Source organism: Hippocampus zosterae, chromosome 2, assembly GCF_025434085.1.
Source record: "Hippocampus zosterae strain Florida chromosome 2, ASM2543408v3, whole genome shotgun sequence".
NCBI classification, from domain to species: Eukaryota; Metazoa; Chordata; class Actinopteri; order Syngnathiformes; family Syngnathidae; genus Hippocampus; species Hippocampus zosterae.
The window spans coordinates 29,945,822-29,961,394 of NC_067452.1; the positions used below are offsets into that span (position 1 = coordinate 29,945,822).

General features: G+C 44.3%; 1 protein-coding gene and 1 long non-coding RNA gene across 9 annotated transcripts in view; both read left to right on the plus strand.

The window, feature by feature from the left end:
- LOC127596759 (uncharacterized) overlaps positions 1-15,573 on the plus strand; it is a 202,889-nt gene that overhangs the window by 85,352 nt on the left and 101,964 nt on the right. The gene's annotated exons all lie outside the window — the stretch shown is intronic.
- Positions 1,439-14,374, plus strand: snphb (syntaphilin b). Of its 8 annotated transcripts, none has more exons than XM_052059419.1 (7): positions 1,439-1,659; positions 4,540-4,648; positions 7,090-7,242; positions 10,077-10,247; positions 10,970-11,080; positions 11,816-11,965; positions 12,070-14,374. In XM_052059419.1, exons 2-7 carry the CDS (start codon positions 4,599-4,601, stop codon positions 13,946-13,948), a joined length of 2,514 nt encoding a protein of 837 aa, XP_051915379.1. In that variant the 5' UTR covers positions 1,439-1,659; positions 4,540-4,598; the 3' UTR covers positions 13,949-14,374. The 8 variants fall into 8 exon arrangements, with proteins under 8 accessions (XP_051915379.1, XP_051915381.1, XP_051915382.1 ...); XM_052059420.1 differs by lacking the exon at positions 1,439-1,659 and adding an exon at positions 3,097-3,571; XM_052059421.1 differs by lacking the exon at positions 7,090-7,242 and having other exon boundaries at positions 1,440-1,659.

Sequence of the window (15,573 nt, forward strand, 5' to 3'; positions counted from 1 at the left end):
GCTCTGATATTTCCTTATTGCCTTGGTAAAACAACTTAAATTGGTAAATCCAGTGGAAGGTCCGTCTTGAAAATTGTGTGGAAAGTAGTCCTGCAAACGGATCAAGGCTTCTCCTTCGGCCATTTTGGGTCAAAATGCAGCAACAGCTCTCTCTGCCATTTTGGGTCAAAATGCAGCAACAGATTCCTCTAGCAGGCACTAATCCAATCACCGAACGAGCACGTCCAGTGTCGACGTAAACCCTTCCAGCTGGCCCTGGTACGCAGACTCGTGATCTGATTGGCTATTGCAAACTGACTGCGCCCATTCATTTACAGTGCACAAGGGCCTGCTCTATTTAATCTGAAGGCCCCGAGCAAGTTTAGTTTACCTGGCAACACAAGCTATCTGAAATATGATTGGTCAAAAACTCTACCAGAATAAATAAGTTATTTATCGAGTGGCTTTCAATGTTCTTTAAAATAAAATTGAAAGTCACTCAACTAAGTGGAAATAAAATGACGTAAAGAATGTAGAGAATAATTTTGTTTACATATTTATGAAAATAAAATAACAAATTAAATGTATGTTATTCTCAGAAAATGAGAATGTTTAGGCCAGCAGAGAAGGCCAAAGTCATTATTAATTTAATAATTATCAGTAGTGCAGTCAGGCATTTGAGGAAAATGATACATGAGTGACCTCTGTTGGCCAAATTACGCTTTACATCTGTTGTTCTTAAAACGAAACACTTCAATGTTTCCACTGGATGAGGGCACAGGCAATTTATTTTTCTATGTATCCAAAATGGATTCATTATGAACGACCATGGGTGTTCATTGCGCCACTGCGATGTAATTACTGATTGAGTGTAGGGGGTCTAGCTATATTTAGCATTTCATTCATTGCCTGTGTATGCTAAATTTATGTCAGTTTTTTGTTTATTAATTAACTACTAAAATAAATATTTTTTGGGGGCCACGTTGTGTATTCACTCACGAAAAGTCCATGAATTGCCTTTTTTTGTGGGGGGGGGGGGTGGCGGGGGGGGGTGTCCCGGGCCAAATGGTTTGTCGTTTTGCAGCGTTGTTCTGTGAGATTTACACTAGTATACAAATAAACCTTAATAAGTGCTACATGAACAGCCGGATGAAAAAACCCCAACAGAAAACAATTCATATTCGTTGTTATAAATTTTAATGGTTTTGCCCCATTTTTTCGGTCTTTTCAGGGCGTCATGAATAATAAAATCTTTACGTCATATTAAAACACAAACAAACGGAGAGTAATGACAGAAAAGTTAATTAACTAAATTAATAACTATTAAAGGATAAGGGAATCAGAAATGTCTGAAATAATAATATCAAAATTATATTAAACGCTCAACTGGCACCATTTCAGTGTCATTGCCCTTTAAATAATGTGACGTGGCGTGACGCGGTCGTCTCCAGCCACAATCTCCTTGTGCTGTGTGCATCCAGCAAACCGGTGCACTTCTTGCCTCCTCCCCTCTCCCACTTTGGACCACAACTCCTCCTCCTCCCCTCCTCCTCCTCCTGTGCTAACATCTCTTCTGCATCCTGCAGAACTCTCGGACACGGGAAAACATCCCGCATAAATGGAGCCCCTGGAACCTAGGGAGGACTAACTAAACGTACGCAGAAGGGGGGTGGGCAGCTGGTAAGAAGCCCTGATGCATTTTAAAAAACATTTTCACATTTAAAGCACCAGCGGATGCAGTAAAAATGGATGTGTCTGTGTGCGTGTGTGTGTGTGTGTGTGTGTGCATCAAGGACAGGATTTAAGTGTGCACATCGAGCTGTATGTTTTATTTTGGAAGCCCCTAAAGGCACTCGGGCTTTGTCAGTTTATTTTGAAAGTGAGATGCTTACTCACTGTCATGAATGTTCAAGCTCAACCTCAACACCATTATACAAATATAGCGATTGGCGAGGAAGCTTGGTGGCAGTGCTGCGTTCGTGCATGCACGGTGCACACCGAACGTCGTCCATGTTAGCAGGCCCTCAGGTCGTGACAGTTTTCCTGGCGCAGCAGTTTGACCTTGCAGTATTTCTGCCACCAGAGACACAACACCTGACGACTGACACCAATTCTTTTTAAAACACTAAGAATGAGTACAAATTGTGATATGAATGAACGAGATGATTTTACCGAGGCAAAATAACAAAAACTGAGCAAAGACATTGCTGATGATTATATCCAAACATATCATAGCAATACCCAGATGGCAAGGGAATTATGCCCCCTGGTGGCTGTGAGCAGCATAGACATGCGGTGGAAGGCTGCTTGTTTCTTTTTCCGTCTCTAAGTTTGACTCTCCAGACACATTATGAAAGTTTCCCATCGCAAATGTTCTTATTTGGAGACGTCTTCATTGGCAATTAATATTGCAATTGACTCAGACGCGTGGTCACTCCACAATGTTGTAGGCAGCAATGTTTATGTTCCAGGGAGGTATATGGCTCATGAGTTCCGTCCAGTTCCTGCCAATGCACTTAACCGCTTCACAACAGTAATATTGTTCAAATGTCATATTACTCGCGTCCCGGTAGTCCAGTGGTTAGCACGTTGGCTTCACAGTGCAGAGGTACCGGGTTCGATTCCAGCTCCAGCCTCCCTGTGTGGAGTTTGCATGTTCTCCCCGGGCCTGTGTGGGTTTTCTCCGGGTGCTCCGGTTTCCTCCCACATTCCAAAGACATGCGTGGCAGGCTGATTGAACACTCTAAATTGTCCCTAGGTGTGAGAGTGAGCGCGGATGGTTGTTCGTCTCTGTGTGCCCTGTGATTGGCTGTCAACCGATTCAGGGTGTCCCCCGCCTACTGCCCGGAGACAGCTGGGATAGGCTCCAGCACACACAAAATGTAATCATTAATGCATTTCGGGGTGTTATTAAAATTTTATGGTAAACGTTCTCAGGCTATTTTCAGTTTTAGTTGTTAAAAACAGACCCATGTAGGGACTGCCATAGTGACAATAGTTGTGGAAAAAATACAAAATTCACCAACTTTTGAAGACAACTGTTTCAAACCAACAGCATTGATGCATAATACAGATTCACTACACAGAGAGGGAAATATTTCTTGACTTTATGCTTTAGAATATTGAGGCTTATAACGAAAAGCCAATGCACCAAAGTTATTCTACAATATTCTCATTTATTAACATTCATCTATTCCATCGAAATTCCCAAATATCATGCAAAATACACGACAAAAAAACAAAAAACAAAAAAACTAATCGATGGAGGCAAATGAAGCGATAACCATTCAATGTGTCTTCCAAACAACTGAAGCAGGCGAAATACCCTTCCGTCTGTTTCAAAGGGGGACTCCCTCCTCAGAAGTTGTGTCTACAATTTGTCTCGAAAAGATGAATAGCCTCTTGCTGAATGATGACAGATGAAGGCAAAAGCGTCCACGTGCAGTGTTCGCCCACGGGATGTTTACGGGATTGAGGATATTGATTTCCTGTCTGTTTTTTGCCTGTTTCGTCCACACATCCCTGGAATGTGATCACGTCGCCTGCATCGTGTAGCCTACAGCCTGTCGCTGACCTCATTAATCGCTATACGGTATGTCTGAGTGACCTTGTTAGTTAGACATGTGAGTCATGTTACATAAGTGGTTGTGACTGGCAGTGTTGTGTACTTGTAAAACAGCAAGCTCCGGATTCCTAGGCAAAATATTTTCTTTTTTTTCTCACCCTTTAACAGTTCCCTTGTGTCTTAATAAAAGGACAATGTCATTAATTGCTCGTAATACACATATAAAGAATTAACATAACAATTAAGACCCACTTGTAAAACTCTGCTTGAGGCGTCTCGTGTTTTTGGGTGCGCCCGTTTCTTTCAAATGAGCCACTATAGACCCAGCCACTCTGTACTGCCAATGGAGATTAATTTTTACTTTTTGTTAACACCGTAACCAGGGACGGACATTGGGTGTTTCGACTAGACTCAGGCCCACACGTGAATTTTTTTTTTTTTTTTTAGGCAATTATGGTCGGGACCTGGACGTATGGCAGATGCATTGGCAACATACTATATGACGCTTTCATCATTTTAGCCAAACGAAGCATGTTTGAAAAGCTAATAAGAGAACCTATCGTAAAAACGAAGCGTGAAACTGACAGTGCAGTCTGTGCGGAGAATGACTCATCATCGTTTCCGTCTGATGAGAGAAAAGTGCTGCATTCAGCCTATTCTATTAAAGTGGTAACCTTGAACTTCCACTATAAGCCATTCCAAATTTGGTTGATTTCAGAACAATATTTGCCTGTGCTGTTAATGATATTTGGGGGGGGGGGGGGGGGACTACTCACAGTCGAAAGAGTGCCCATCAATGTGTGTGTGTGTGTGTGTGTGTGTGTGTGTGTGTGTGTGTGTGTGTGTGTGTGTGTGTGTGTGTTTGGGGAGGTGGGTTGGGGGATGAATGGTTCAAAATTCAGACATTTGACTCACCCAGCAGGCACCACTTTTAACGATGCGCACCAACGCTTAGTCTTGGGACTTTTCTTTCACGTCTTCTCCTTTTCAACCAGGCTCTCGTCACCCATCTCGTGAGAACCGAAGAAGCTTGACTGGAATACTGCCTAGCCTCATGTCTGCCCCTGCTCCAGCCAGTCGGAGATCTGCATCGGGCTCTCGCCGGTAGGTCGTCAGCAGACTTGATGTCACCAATGCAGCTCTAAATGAGCTTGCTCACATTAGCATGCAATTAATTCAAGGCATGGGCGTTTTACAAGTTAATTGTGTTGTACCTGGGTACCTTAGGGGGGTACAATTAATTGCTAGTCGTAGCTGAGTGCGTGGAGTTTCCCTATTATATCTTCGCGTTATGCTAATAGACCCATGATAGCCTATTGATAATCTAGCACTCCCAGGAATATGCGGAGAAAAAGTGTTGAGTTTCCGGAGAGCAATTCTTCACGCCGCGGCTTGAAAGTTGATTTTCTGTAGGCGTTAAAAAACATCCTAAAATGATCAGTCATAAAGCAAATTACAGTCATACCTCGGTTTTCGACCATAATCCGTTCCAGAAGGCTGTTCGAAAACCGATTTGTTCGAAAACTGTAACCACGCTCTTTAAAAAAAAAACTTTATTGAACGCGTCTGCTCACAATGGAAAGCAACACGCGGAAGCGTCACTTCCTCGTCTACCCGAGGGAGCGTCACTTCCTCGTGGAAGGAAGGCAAGAGGAGTCAAGTGGCGCATTCAAGTGCGCTCAGTTTGGTCGAGAACCAATTTTCGGTCGTAATCCGAGGCATAAAAAAACTCGATTTTTTTTTGTCGAAAACCGATTTGGTTGAGAACAGAGAGGTTTGAAAAACGAGGTTTGACTGTAATGTGATAATTAAGAAAGAATTATTTTAGGAGATTATTTTTAAAACTAACACACTGAATCTTGGAGGTTATAATATAATTAACATCAATGTTCTCTTTGCCCCACTTGGGCACATCTATTTCACCAAACTATGGGTTTGAAGCAGAACAAGCGTTAATTATTCACTTGATCTGCATATTGTAAACGTACTTCATCCATTAATAGCAGTAATTCAGCCACACAAACAGTTCATTCATAACCAAGCGACAATGATGTGAGGGCCTCTTTAGTCGACGTCTCCTTGAATGGAGGACATCGAACGCCTCATTTCCTCAAAATATTTCTACCTCCTCCCGCATCACTTGTCTATAGAGATGAGATGCTAAAAAGATGAGCCCCTATACACGGGACCATATTTACTTCCATAAACACTGCCAAATGACATCGTCTTTGGTCCAACTCACTCAATGTCGTGCCCTTGTGCATGTGAGGTTGTACATTGGCAGTTGCATTTGTTTTTTTCCATAAAAAGATCTGATTTAACAAAAATATCCTAATTGGTCATCATGCCCTGCAGCATGAACGTAGCCTTGATCCTGTCTATCTGATCATGACCGGGGGGAGGAGGGAAGAGTCCCAGTGCCCATTTATTACAAATAAACAGCTTGAAGCAAGAACTCTGGTTGTAATTTGTCTAACAGTTTATCTGCCAAACGAAATGCTGCAAATTCAGAGAGGAAGGAATACATACAACGTTACGAATACAGTTCTGCCAGTCTAAATGTGACTTTAATGCATCCTTGAACTATTCATGAAGAAGAAGCAATATTTAATTTGACGTGTTTCATTAGCGGGTCGGCCACAAGACTGAATCAGCTCTCTGTCTGTCTTTCTTTGATTGAGTCAGCGGTTGGTCCAACTTGATTTGTCTCTGCCCGGTCTCATCGTGTCAGCTGAGGCTTTGAAAATGTGATGACAAATGCGAAATCTGTTTGGTGGTCAGACGCCTCCCACTTGCTCATCACTAAACAGCAAGTTTATTTTATAATCCTGTTTTTCTTACAGGTATTGTTCAAATGGCATTTATTTTCTTTCATAAAGTGCAAATATTAAGTTTAAAAAAGCTTTAAATAAATAAAAATAAAACAATTTTCCATGTATCAAATGTTCATTTATTTACTAATTAATTGCAATTAATTAGTTAAAAACCACTTAAAATGCAAAACAATTATTTCATTAAAATTTAATTTAATTCAAATTGAATTGACCTCATTTCATGTATTACTTGGTATGACAATGTTTGTCAAGTCGAGTCACATTTATTTATATAGCCCTGAATCAGAAAGGGCTTCACATGCCCACAGTTGACAAATATTCATGACATCCCCTGACCTTAACCCTTAGGAGGGCAAGGGAAAACAAAAAAATAACAAATAAAAAGACATCTGGGGGAAAATGAGAAACACGAGAAAGGGCCGCAGAGGGGAGAATCCCCCTTTCTCTGATGGCCAGGCTGCAATAGATGCGGAGTGGGCAAAGATTTGGAAGCAGATACTGCAGCAGCTGTTTGGTACCGCATTTCAAACCTGACTCTCTATTCGCCATCGCACATTTGTCTACATGGCATGTGGATCGAGGAGCTGTGTGTAGAGCACCCGTGACAACAATGCAGGACTCGCGGTGGTGTTGCCATGGCAACAAGCATCTACAGATGGCTCAACACGTGTGGCTTTGGTGTCCTCCTCTTTTTCGTCTGCTCTCTCTCAGATTCAACCCTCTGAAGGCGTTGCAACCCAAACGTCGCTTGCAGCAAATACTGGCCTCCTCACCCGTCCCGGCCCGCGGGCCGGAGTCCGGGTCAGGGGCGGCCGCACGGGTTGCTACGGCGCCGGTAGCCATTCCGGTGCCGGCGCCCCCTGCGTGAGAAACACCTCGGTTACCCTCTTAGAGAGCATGCGCCATAGCTGCTGCAGCTGCGGAATGTGTTGTAACCGCTCAAAAAATAACAGAAACAAAAACAACACATGTGCTACCACGCTAATTGTGCTGCCACGCTGATCTAGAATCAGGGTTTCCCCCCGCCCCCCACCTCCTTCCCCCTCAGACCATACTGATTGCATGCAGTTTCTTTTTTACAATTCTGAATCATTAGTATCCAATGTGCAAAAACTCAAATGGAGATACAATAGCAACAAATTGGGACGCTCATCCTCCCGAGTGCTATGCTGCAAGAACTACGATGAGGGAAACCTTGAGCCTCTCACTGTTGATCTGCACGAGGTAGATTTGCACGTTAATGCTCAAAGCAGATCAATCACGTTTGTGTTGAGCGGCTCGGTGCACAGCTCTCTTGTGCCGTGAAGATAAAACTGATCACTAGTGTACAGTGGCAATTTTGGCAGAAAATGTTACTAAGTAACAATACTGAAGCTAATTAAAAATGCTCTGAGTAGAAGCATTTTTGGGGTGAGACAGGAACATAGATTCTATTTGTTTTCATTTAAAGAAGAAATTTAAAGAAACGCCACTCCTAGTGATCACCGGTTCAACAAAGTTGCTCAGTCAACTCTGCTCACAGTCGGTGACACACCAAATGACTTGTAAAGTGTCTCTTTGCATGATAGCGTTGGGATTGGCATTCATTTTTTTCCATTTTCTTTTTTTTTTCTAACTCTGTGTCTTGTACAGCACGGTGAATAGGGGTTAGCACGACTGCCTCTCATTTATGAGATTTGGGTTCTAATCTCAGTTGCAGACGCCACGTAGGATGCTAGCCTGTTCTCCGTGTGCTTTCATGAGGTTATTCCGACATGTGAAAAACATGCAGGTCAGGTTAATTGACAACTCTAAAATGTCGATAGGTTTGAATGTCAGTGTGAATGATTGTCTAATATTTGCTCTGTGATTGGCTGACGACCAGTCTAGGGTGCACCCTGCCTCACATCTTCAACCCTTGCGGCCCTCGGCTCGCTTCGCTCGTTGAATGACTTCTTCTTAAAAGCGAAAGTGTCAGCAATCACAACAACTAGTTAAGTACTCAACATTACAAAGGACATGTTGACGTAGTGTTTTCAGCATTCTCAACTGATCTCGAATCCACTAGTGCATTTAGGGTTCTTTTTTGTGTTTTACTTGTCCAATGTCGCCTGGGCGCGACGGGTGTTCTCAACTCGTCTTTTGTTGTTCAACCGCTGTTCCCGAATTATTCATTCCCCTTTTGTGATCGAGTTTCGCCCTCTCCCCCGTGATCGCCCACCTGTATTGACGTGCTAATTGTGGACTTCAACAGCCCTCCAACTTTGTGCACAGGAATTTGGGGGTGCTGGATACGCACCCAAACGTTTAGATGTGCCCAGATTAAATGAAACTTTAAATATGATACAATTTTGCTCATAGATTTCTCTAACAGTGCTCCTGGTCGCAATGTTTACTGAGATTATATGCCCACAATTATTCATACTCTTTCTCGATATAGGCATGGCCGATGTCTTAAAAGCATTAAAATGCTACCGATATGGATAGACATGATCAGGATCCTCCGTAATAATCTTCTACATGCTCCTGGTCACACCTATGGTGAATTATTAAACGTGGCTCCATTGGAATTTCCACGAATATCAATTGTGTGAAGTCAAATGTAAAGGCAATTAGCAGGTCATGAAAAATGAATACCTAAACATGCTGCAAAGTAATATGATAGGGAAAAAGAAGATAATGCATTGTACCGTACACTAATGATGCATCTATAAGTTTGCTAGCCAGGATATACGTAGCTATATTGATAGCAGTGGTTCTTAACCTTGTTGGAAGCACTGAACCCCTCGAGTTTCATATTTGCATTAGTAGTTGGGAATTTTTTTTTCTCCACAATAAAACGAGCCAAGCTAGGTAGCAGACAAAATCACAGTTGAAATAACAAAACCAGCAAATAATACTTTGGTCCTACATTGTCATAGCTTAGGTAGTTCTGTTGTGTTGTCGGCCACTCCGCACATGATATCGGCAATTTTCTGGTCCATTTACATGCCCTATTCTTTTCTTTTGGCCACTCAAACATCTGTTTTCCTGTATGTTAACAGTGCATCGCCACACAGCACCGAGACATTTTGCCGAATAACTCGCTAACAATGGCAAAGAGCAGTTAACGGGACAATCAGCAGAGGGCATTACAAAGGCTGACTGGCGACTCGGCATTCTGTAACTCGCCGGAGATTGCCAAACAAAAGCCATTTTGTTGTTGCGGTAGTTGCTGGAGCCTATCCCAGCTGACTTCAGGCGGAAGGCAGAGTGCACCCTGAACTGGTCGCCAGTCAGTTGCGGGGCACATTCAGAGACAAACAAGTATGTGTGTGGATGTCGGATGTTTCTGACATTAACCCGATAAAACGGTTTCTCCAAAACACAGGCTATGAAAGAAACCATTAGAGTCCAATGCAATTTGGGACAAAGGTGTATATTATGTTGATTGTCAGCGTAAACCGTTAAGAGTCTACTTAAAGTAGTTACAACTGGGACATCCAGATTCCACAGACAGCTTGCCGACCACATTGCAAACCTTTCACAGCACTGCTTTGTTATGCCTGAAAACACATTTTCACAAGATTTATTTTCTTGAGATTTTAGACGGTGGTTCTGTTGTGAGGTAAATAAAAGCATTTTTGTGTATTTGTGGACACAACCCAAATGAATCGTTGTGTCCATGGTCCAGTTTCATGTGTGACCTAACACCTTGTTATCTCTGCCTGGTGTGTCAGGTTTGACTATTGCAGGTTCATAGAGCTAGACTACGTTCCCATGGAGACAGGTTACATGGTGTCAATGCGCCCGACTAAAGGCTATGCATCCACTGCAAAAGGACACGCTTCCACCAAGTCCCCGGACCGCCTTAGCCGTCCATCAAACTCCCCCTCTACCCCTCGCTCCCGGTCTGTCCAGGTCCCCTTTCTCTGTGGTCCACACTCCGCAGCATGGGAATGATGTGACACGTCGTACCGTGTGAATGATTCATTGTGGAAGGCGTTATCACACCCTTGTATCCGGTCTGATGTGTTTTTTCACCTTCATTTGCAACCCCCATCGATTGAGTTTCAAAACTACACTGGACCCTCGGAAACAGGAATGCGTCTGCGATCTAGTCTCTTAGAAATTTCAAGGTTTAAAAAGTAACTAAAAAGATTATACAAGTCAAAGCGTAATAAATGATCCATAGCCATGACAGAACTAAAAAAGTATATTGATTTGACTTTGTTTGGTGCTAGCTACTTTAGCTAAAATTAGCTACCGGTACTTTTCGGGTTGTACAAGTTCAACTGTTAATTTCTATTCTTATTGGAAAATACCCAACGGTCTTTGAAAACCGAGTGTCCAGTGTATTCCACGAGTGAGATTTTTGTTTTCAATATCTATTGATTGACTTTTTCACGACACCAACTCATCCTTATTTTACAATGCACAAATGCGGTTTCGTCGTCGCACTAACTTTATAAATGAGTTTCTGTGTACTTGTCACTGTTAATTGTCATTTGGCACTTTTTTTGGGGTCTTATTTTTCATTTATTTGTCAACGCCTTTTAGTTGACCTTCACCGGTTTGTCCGGAGGGTGTTTTTATCAGGAGGTAACAACATTTCTCCTCTTCTTTTTGGAAGCAGGCGGTCACCTGCAGGCCCCAGTAACAGAGATCCTTATGGCAATGCCTCCCTCAGTAGCAGCAGCAACTCTGGCTCTTGTAAAGGCAGCGACTGTAGCCCAACCAAAGGGTAAGAAGATATTTTCATATACGGACTACATTGTCACATTATATACCAAGTGTCCAACCAAGGCACTGTTTCTTACAGCTTGCTGAGAAATGATATAGCACTATTCCGCAGTGGGTGATATCTTTCGGACGTGGGCCTTCAATGCAGAATTGAGAGTTACATCAACTCCAAATAAGTCCAAACCTCTATGCAGCTGTACAACATATGCAGTTCACAACCATTATTTATTAAGAACGAGACTAAAACCTAAAACCATGAATAACATTGTCACCGTAGATGCTCATTATTTATGATCAACCATCCACATCAACCATCTGACTCCAGTCCTTGATAATTCTGAAGCCTCTGGGTAGATTTCATTTACATGGCAACACAGAAGCTGAAATCTGACCCCCAAATGACTGGAAGCTACATAGCAATGACACATGCATGAAATAAAGAAAATATTGTTGGATACAAATTCAAGTAATTTGTAAATGTAGGTCAGTGCTTTTGATAGTGTGTAGGCCAGCAGCGAAGGCCCTGACTGCACAGCACTGCCCCCATTGCAACTAAAGGGGGAGGCCTGAGACCGAAAATTCTGGGCATCCCTTGCTTAGACCGCGGCCACCATAACCAGGATATAGAAAAAAAATATTTCTTTCTGACAACACTTGGCCCAAACAAGTCCCATCAGACTTTAAGTCAGTAGCAAGTAAGTTCTAAGTTTGTTTCCGATCATTTTCTATGCCACAGACGTCATCAGAAGTACATATCATGTACAGACAACCACGGTATTCGGCCCCCACCACCAGAACAGTACCTCACACCTCTGCAGCAGAAAGAGGTGTGCATCCGTCACCTGCGGGCCAGGCTAAAAGAAACCATCAACACACTGCAAGACAGGTAAGCGGTTAGAATCTTCCCCGGGTTCTTTCTTTCTCCATTTACACTATATTCATTCTATTTCTTTATTTCTGTGGTGACATTTGTCCATTTTACCCCCATAGGGACACAGAGATAGATGAACTGAGAGAGAAGCTTTACAAAATGCAAGAGGACTGGGTGGAGGAGGAGTGCCACCGCGTGGAGGCTCAACTGGCCCTTAAGGAAGCGCGACTGGAGATCCAGCAACTTAAACAGGCGGTGGACACGGTCCGCAGCAGGTTGAGTGACGCCGGGGGATTCAGCGGGGACATCGGGGTCCAAAAGTACTTTCAGGACATCAACACTCAAAACCACAAGCTCGAGAGCCTGTTGCTCAACATGGAATTAGCTCAGGTGGGATTAGCCAAGGAGGGGGAAGCCATAGCAGGCCGACAAACCCGAGTTGGGGGTTCGGCGCCAGCGTCTGTGTCTGGGGAAAGTCCAGGAGGAATACCAAAACCAGCAATAGGAGGAACGGGTTCTTGTTCTTGTGATGGTTCGCCAGCCCATGCTCTGACCCGTAGCTCCACCTACACCAAACTGAGCGATCAAGCAGCAAACCGAAATGGCAATGGCGTGGATTTTCCTTGTCTTTCAGCTGATGGCACTCAGGACAGTGGCTTTGTTTGCTGCGGGGAGAGCAGCAGTGTCCCGAGTCGGGCCGACTTGCTCCTCGAGGCCGCCTTCCTCTCAGAGGAAACAGCTTCATTGCTCAACTCCTACGCGCAAACCTTTTCACGCTCCACACCCAACTCTTTACCTCACGCTTACTCCCAAACTTTACCTCATTCATTCCCTCACAACCCGTCACACTCGGTGCCCCACACGATGCCGCACTCGGCCACCTACGAGAAGCTGTGCTCGGGTGAACGCATGTCAACAGTTCGTTGCGGCTTCGGAGGCGGCGGCTGTTTGAGCCACCCCTGCTTATCACACCATCACCTCTACCTACATCCCCTTCGTGAGACGGGCATTCAGACCGAGAGCTGTCCCACCCCGGCAACATCAGGTTGCCCATCAGACTTGGATACGATTGCCGAACAACGTACCTTCAGATCCCAGGCCTGCAGTCCAACTTCAACTTGGATGTCTGACGAAGGAGAAGACGATATCGACTCCATCACCACGACCACTTCTGTCACCAGATCAACTGTCATGAGCGCAGCCACGGAGCCGATTCCGTTCTCCAAATTGCCACGGGTGAATTCCATTCCGCGTTCTGCCACTGTGGCCTGTTCCATGGAAAGCCCTTCGTGTGAAAGGAAGGAGGTCACGAAGGAAGAACCTGCTGCAATGGACAATCAGGGAGAAATGTCAGTCGGCCAACCGATAGAAGTACAGCTGGAGATGGAGCCAGCAAAACTAGTGAGAAATCAGGAAGACTCAAAAGAGGTTGCACTTCGCACTTCAGAAGACAGAAACGAAGGCCTATGGATAGTAGAGGACAGACCATTTGGGAAAACGCCGAAAACAGCCATCAGTCAGGACATCCAGCAAGCAGACGGCCTAATTCTGAGCCCATGTAGCCCTGAATCCCCACACGGTGTAGAGCAACCCCACACCTCCCAGCCAAAACGATTTATTTCCCACGAGGAGGTAGACGGTGTCATCGTTGTAGAGGTGCATGACACGGAGGATGAGAAAAAATCCGAAACCGAAGAGCAAGGCGACAAAAGCAGCAGCGCAGCAGCAGAGGAAGCGGATTCCACTTCCGATTCTGGGCCGATACAGAAAAGCTACTGGAGTCGTCACTTCCTCGTGGATCTACTGGCAGTGGCGATCCCAGTGGTGCCGACAGTGGCGTGGCTGTGCCGGGGTCCGGTTCGAGACAGGCAGCCAATGTACCACTTTGGATCACTGCTGAGGGGCTGCTGCACCGTGGCTCTGCACTCACTGCGCAGGGGAGGGGGGTTGAGGCATTACCCTGCGGGCGGGGGGGACCTTGGTGGATCTCAGATGTGAACAAAGGTTCTCCTAAAATCTCTCTCTTCGGATGTTTGGCCAACACTAGATGGCTTTTAATTGAAGAAAGTCTGGTGAAATATCATCGGCATCCTGTCCTGAAGGATAACTTGAGAAAGAAAAAAAGATCCAGGTTTGTGTGCATTAAAGGTGAAGTGAAGTGACTGGATTGACCAAACCGCTGGTCCAAGGCTGAATGTGCTGATTGAACTGAATAATCACTACTTGGATGTGCAATGCTGATTGTTTCGTTTTCAAATGCAGGGAAAACTTTCAAGGTTTGTTCTTTGGTCAAGATCGCCGACTCACTGTTGGCTGGAACTATAGCACTTTGTTAGATATGTACTCATTAGTGTATGTTGTATGTTGTGAACCAAATTGTCTCTGGTGGACAAACTAAAATCCATTCGTTGGGTCAATTCAAAAGGCATGTCTCCCTTGTCCTTAAAGTCCTGAAATATTCCGTATTCATTATCAGGTATCATGCGCTCTGCTCTTTCCACACACAATGGCAGGCATATATTATCCTAAACAAGGTTGCAAAACCAAAACACTATGAAGCCATTGCAAATGATATACTCAAGCTACATTTTCACCAAGCCGTCTAGTTCAGTCCATTTCACCTCACAGCGGTACAATTAGGGACAGTAGAGTAGTAAAGTAAAGTCTTCTTCCCAACATTCTTGTTGTCTTGCTAAAGGACACCCAGGAAGGAATTTTTCCAGGCGACCGTTTTTCAATATTTCCAGTGGGTCGGTCAGAGTCAGGTTGACTAAGGATTCTGAAACGATATGGTGCCGTATATTACTATATTTGGGGCCGAGGAGGGAGTTGTAGGTATCCTGTACAAGTGTTCGCAACAACAATAACAAAAAAAAATCTTCCTTGAACTGACCTTAACTCTACTTCTTGTTAGAAAATAGGCCTTCAGTGTGCCATCTGTTGTGGCTTTTGGACATCTGCGTACATTTTCTGCACTTCTGCTTCTCCTCATGCTGTTAAATCTAAACTAACAACCTATACTAACAACATTATGACTGTTCGAGAAAGGGCTGTTCACACGGCAAGATTTGGTCCGGTGCTGCACCGGGGCTGCCCCAGTAGAGCTTTCACACATGCAAATTAGTGCCGGGGTAGCCCCGGAAAAGAGGTTATACCGGACCAAATTTGACCCACCTCAGAGAGGTGGGGCTCCGGGGCAAATGCTCGTTTGCGTGGCAGCACCGGTGTAAATGTGCACGTGTGAACGCAACTGGGTTAAATTAGATCCAGAGCAAATGCTTGTGAAGAGTACGTATGGCGAGAATGCGTTGCTTTCGTGTTCTGTCGGACTTCCGTAATGTATTGATTCATAACGAAACAAGCCTTGGCTAGTAACATATTTCCTTTTGTAGGAGACTGGACTGTCTCGGAGTTGTTTGTTCCTTTGTTGTTTGTTCACAACCCCCCGCCCCCATAGAATTTATTTTGTGATTTCCTCTCTTGATTTTCTGTTTGGCGCAATAGTGTTTGCTTTTCTGAGTGTCATTGAAGTCATCGTTCATTTACGTTTTCTTGGGCGGTCACTCTCAAGCAGAAGGCACGGAAACCGAGACAGAGAAGGACGTGCCGGTCCAGTCGTCGCT

What these genes read in the sequence shown, in the direction of transcription:
- snphb (XM_052059416.1), top strand. Translation starts at nt 6,845, where the DNA reads ATGCGGAGTGGGCAAAGATTTGGAAGCAGATACTGCAGCAGCTGTTTG. An exon ending in CCGGTGCCGGCGCCCCCTGC is followed by an intron (nt 7,243 to 10,076) that starts GTGAGAAACACC and finishes CTGGTGTGTCAG; the next exon opens with GTTTGACTATTGCAGGTTCA. An exon ending in CCCTCTACCCCTCGCTCCCG is followed by an intron (nt 10,248 to 10,969) that starts GTCTGTCCAGGT and finishes TCTTTTTGGAAG; the next exon opens with CAGGCGGTCACCTGCAGGCC.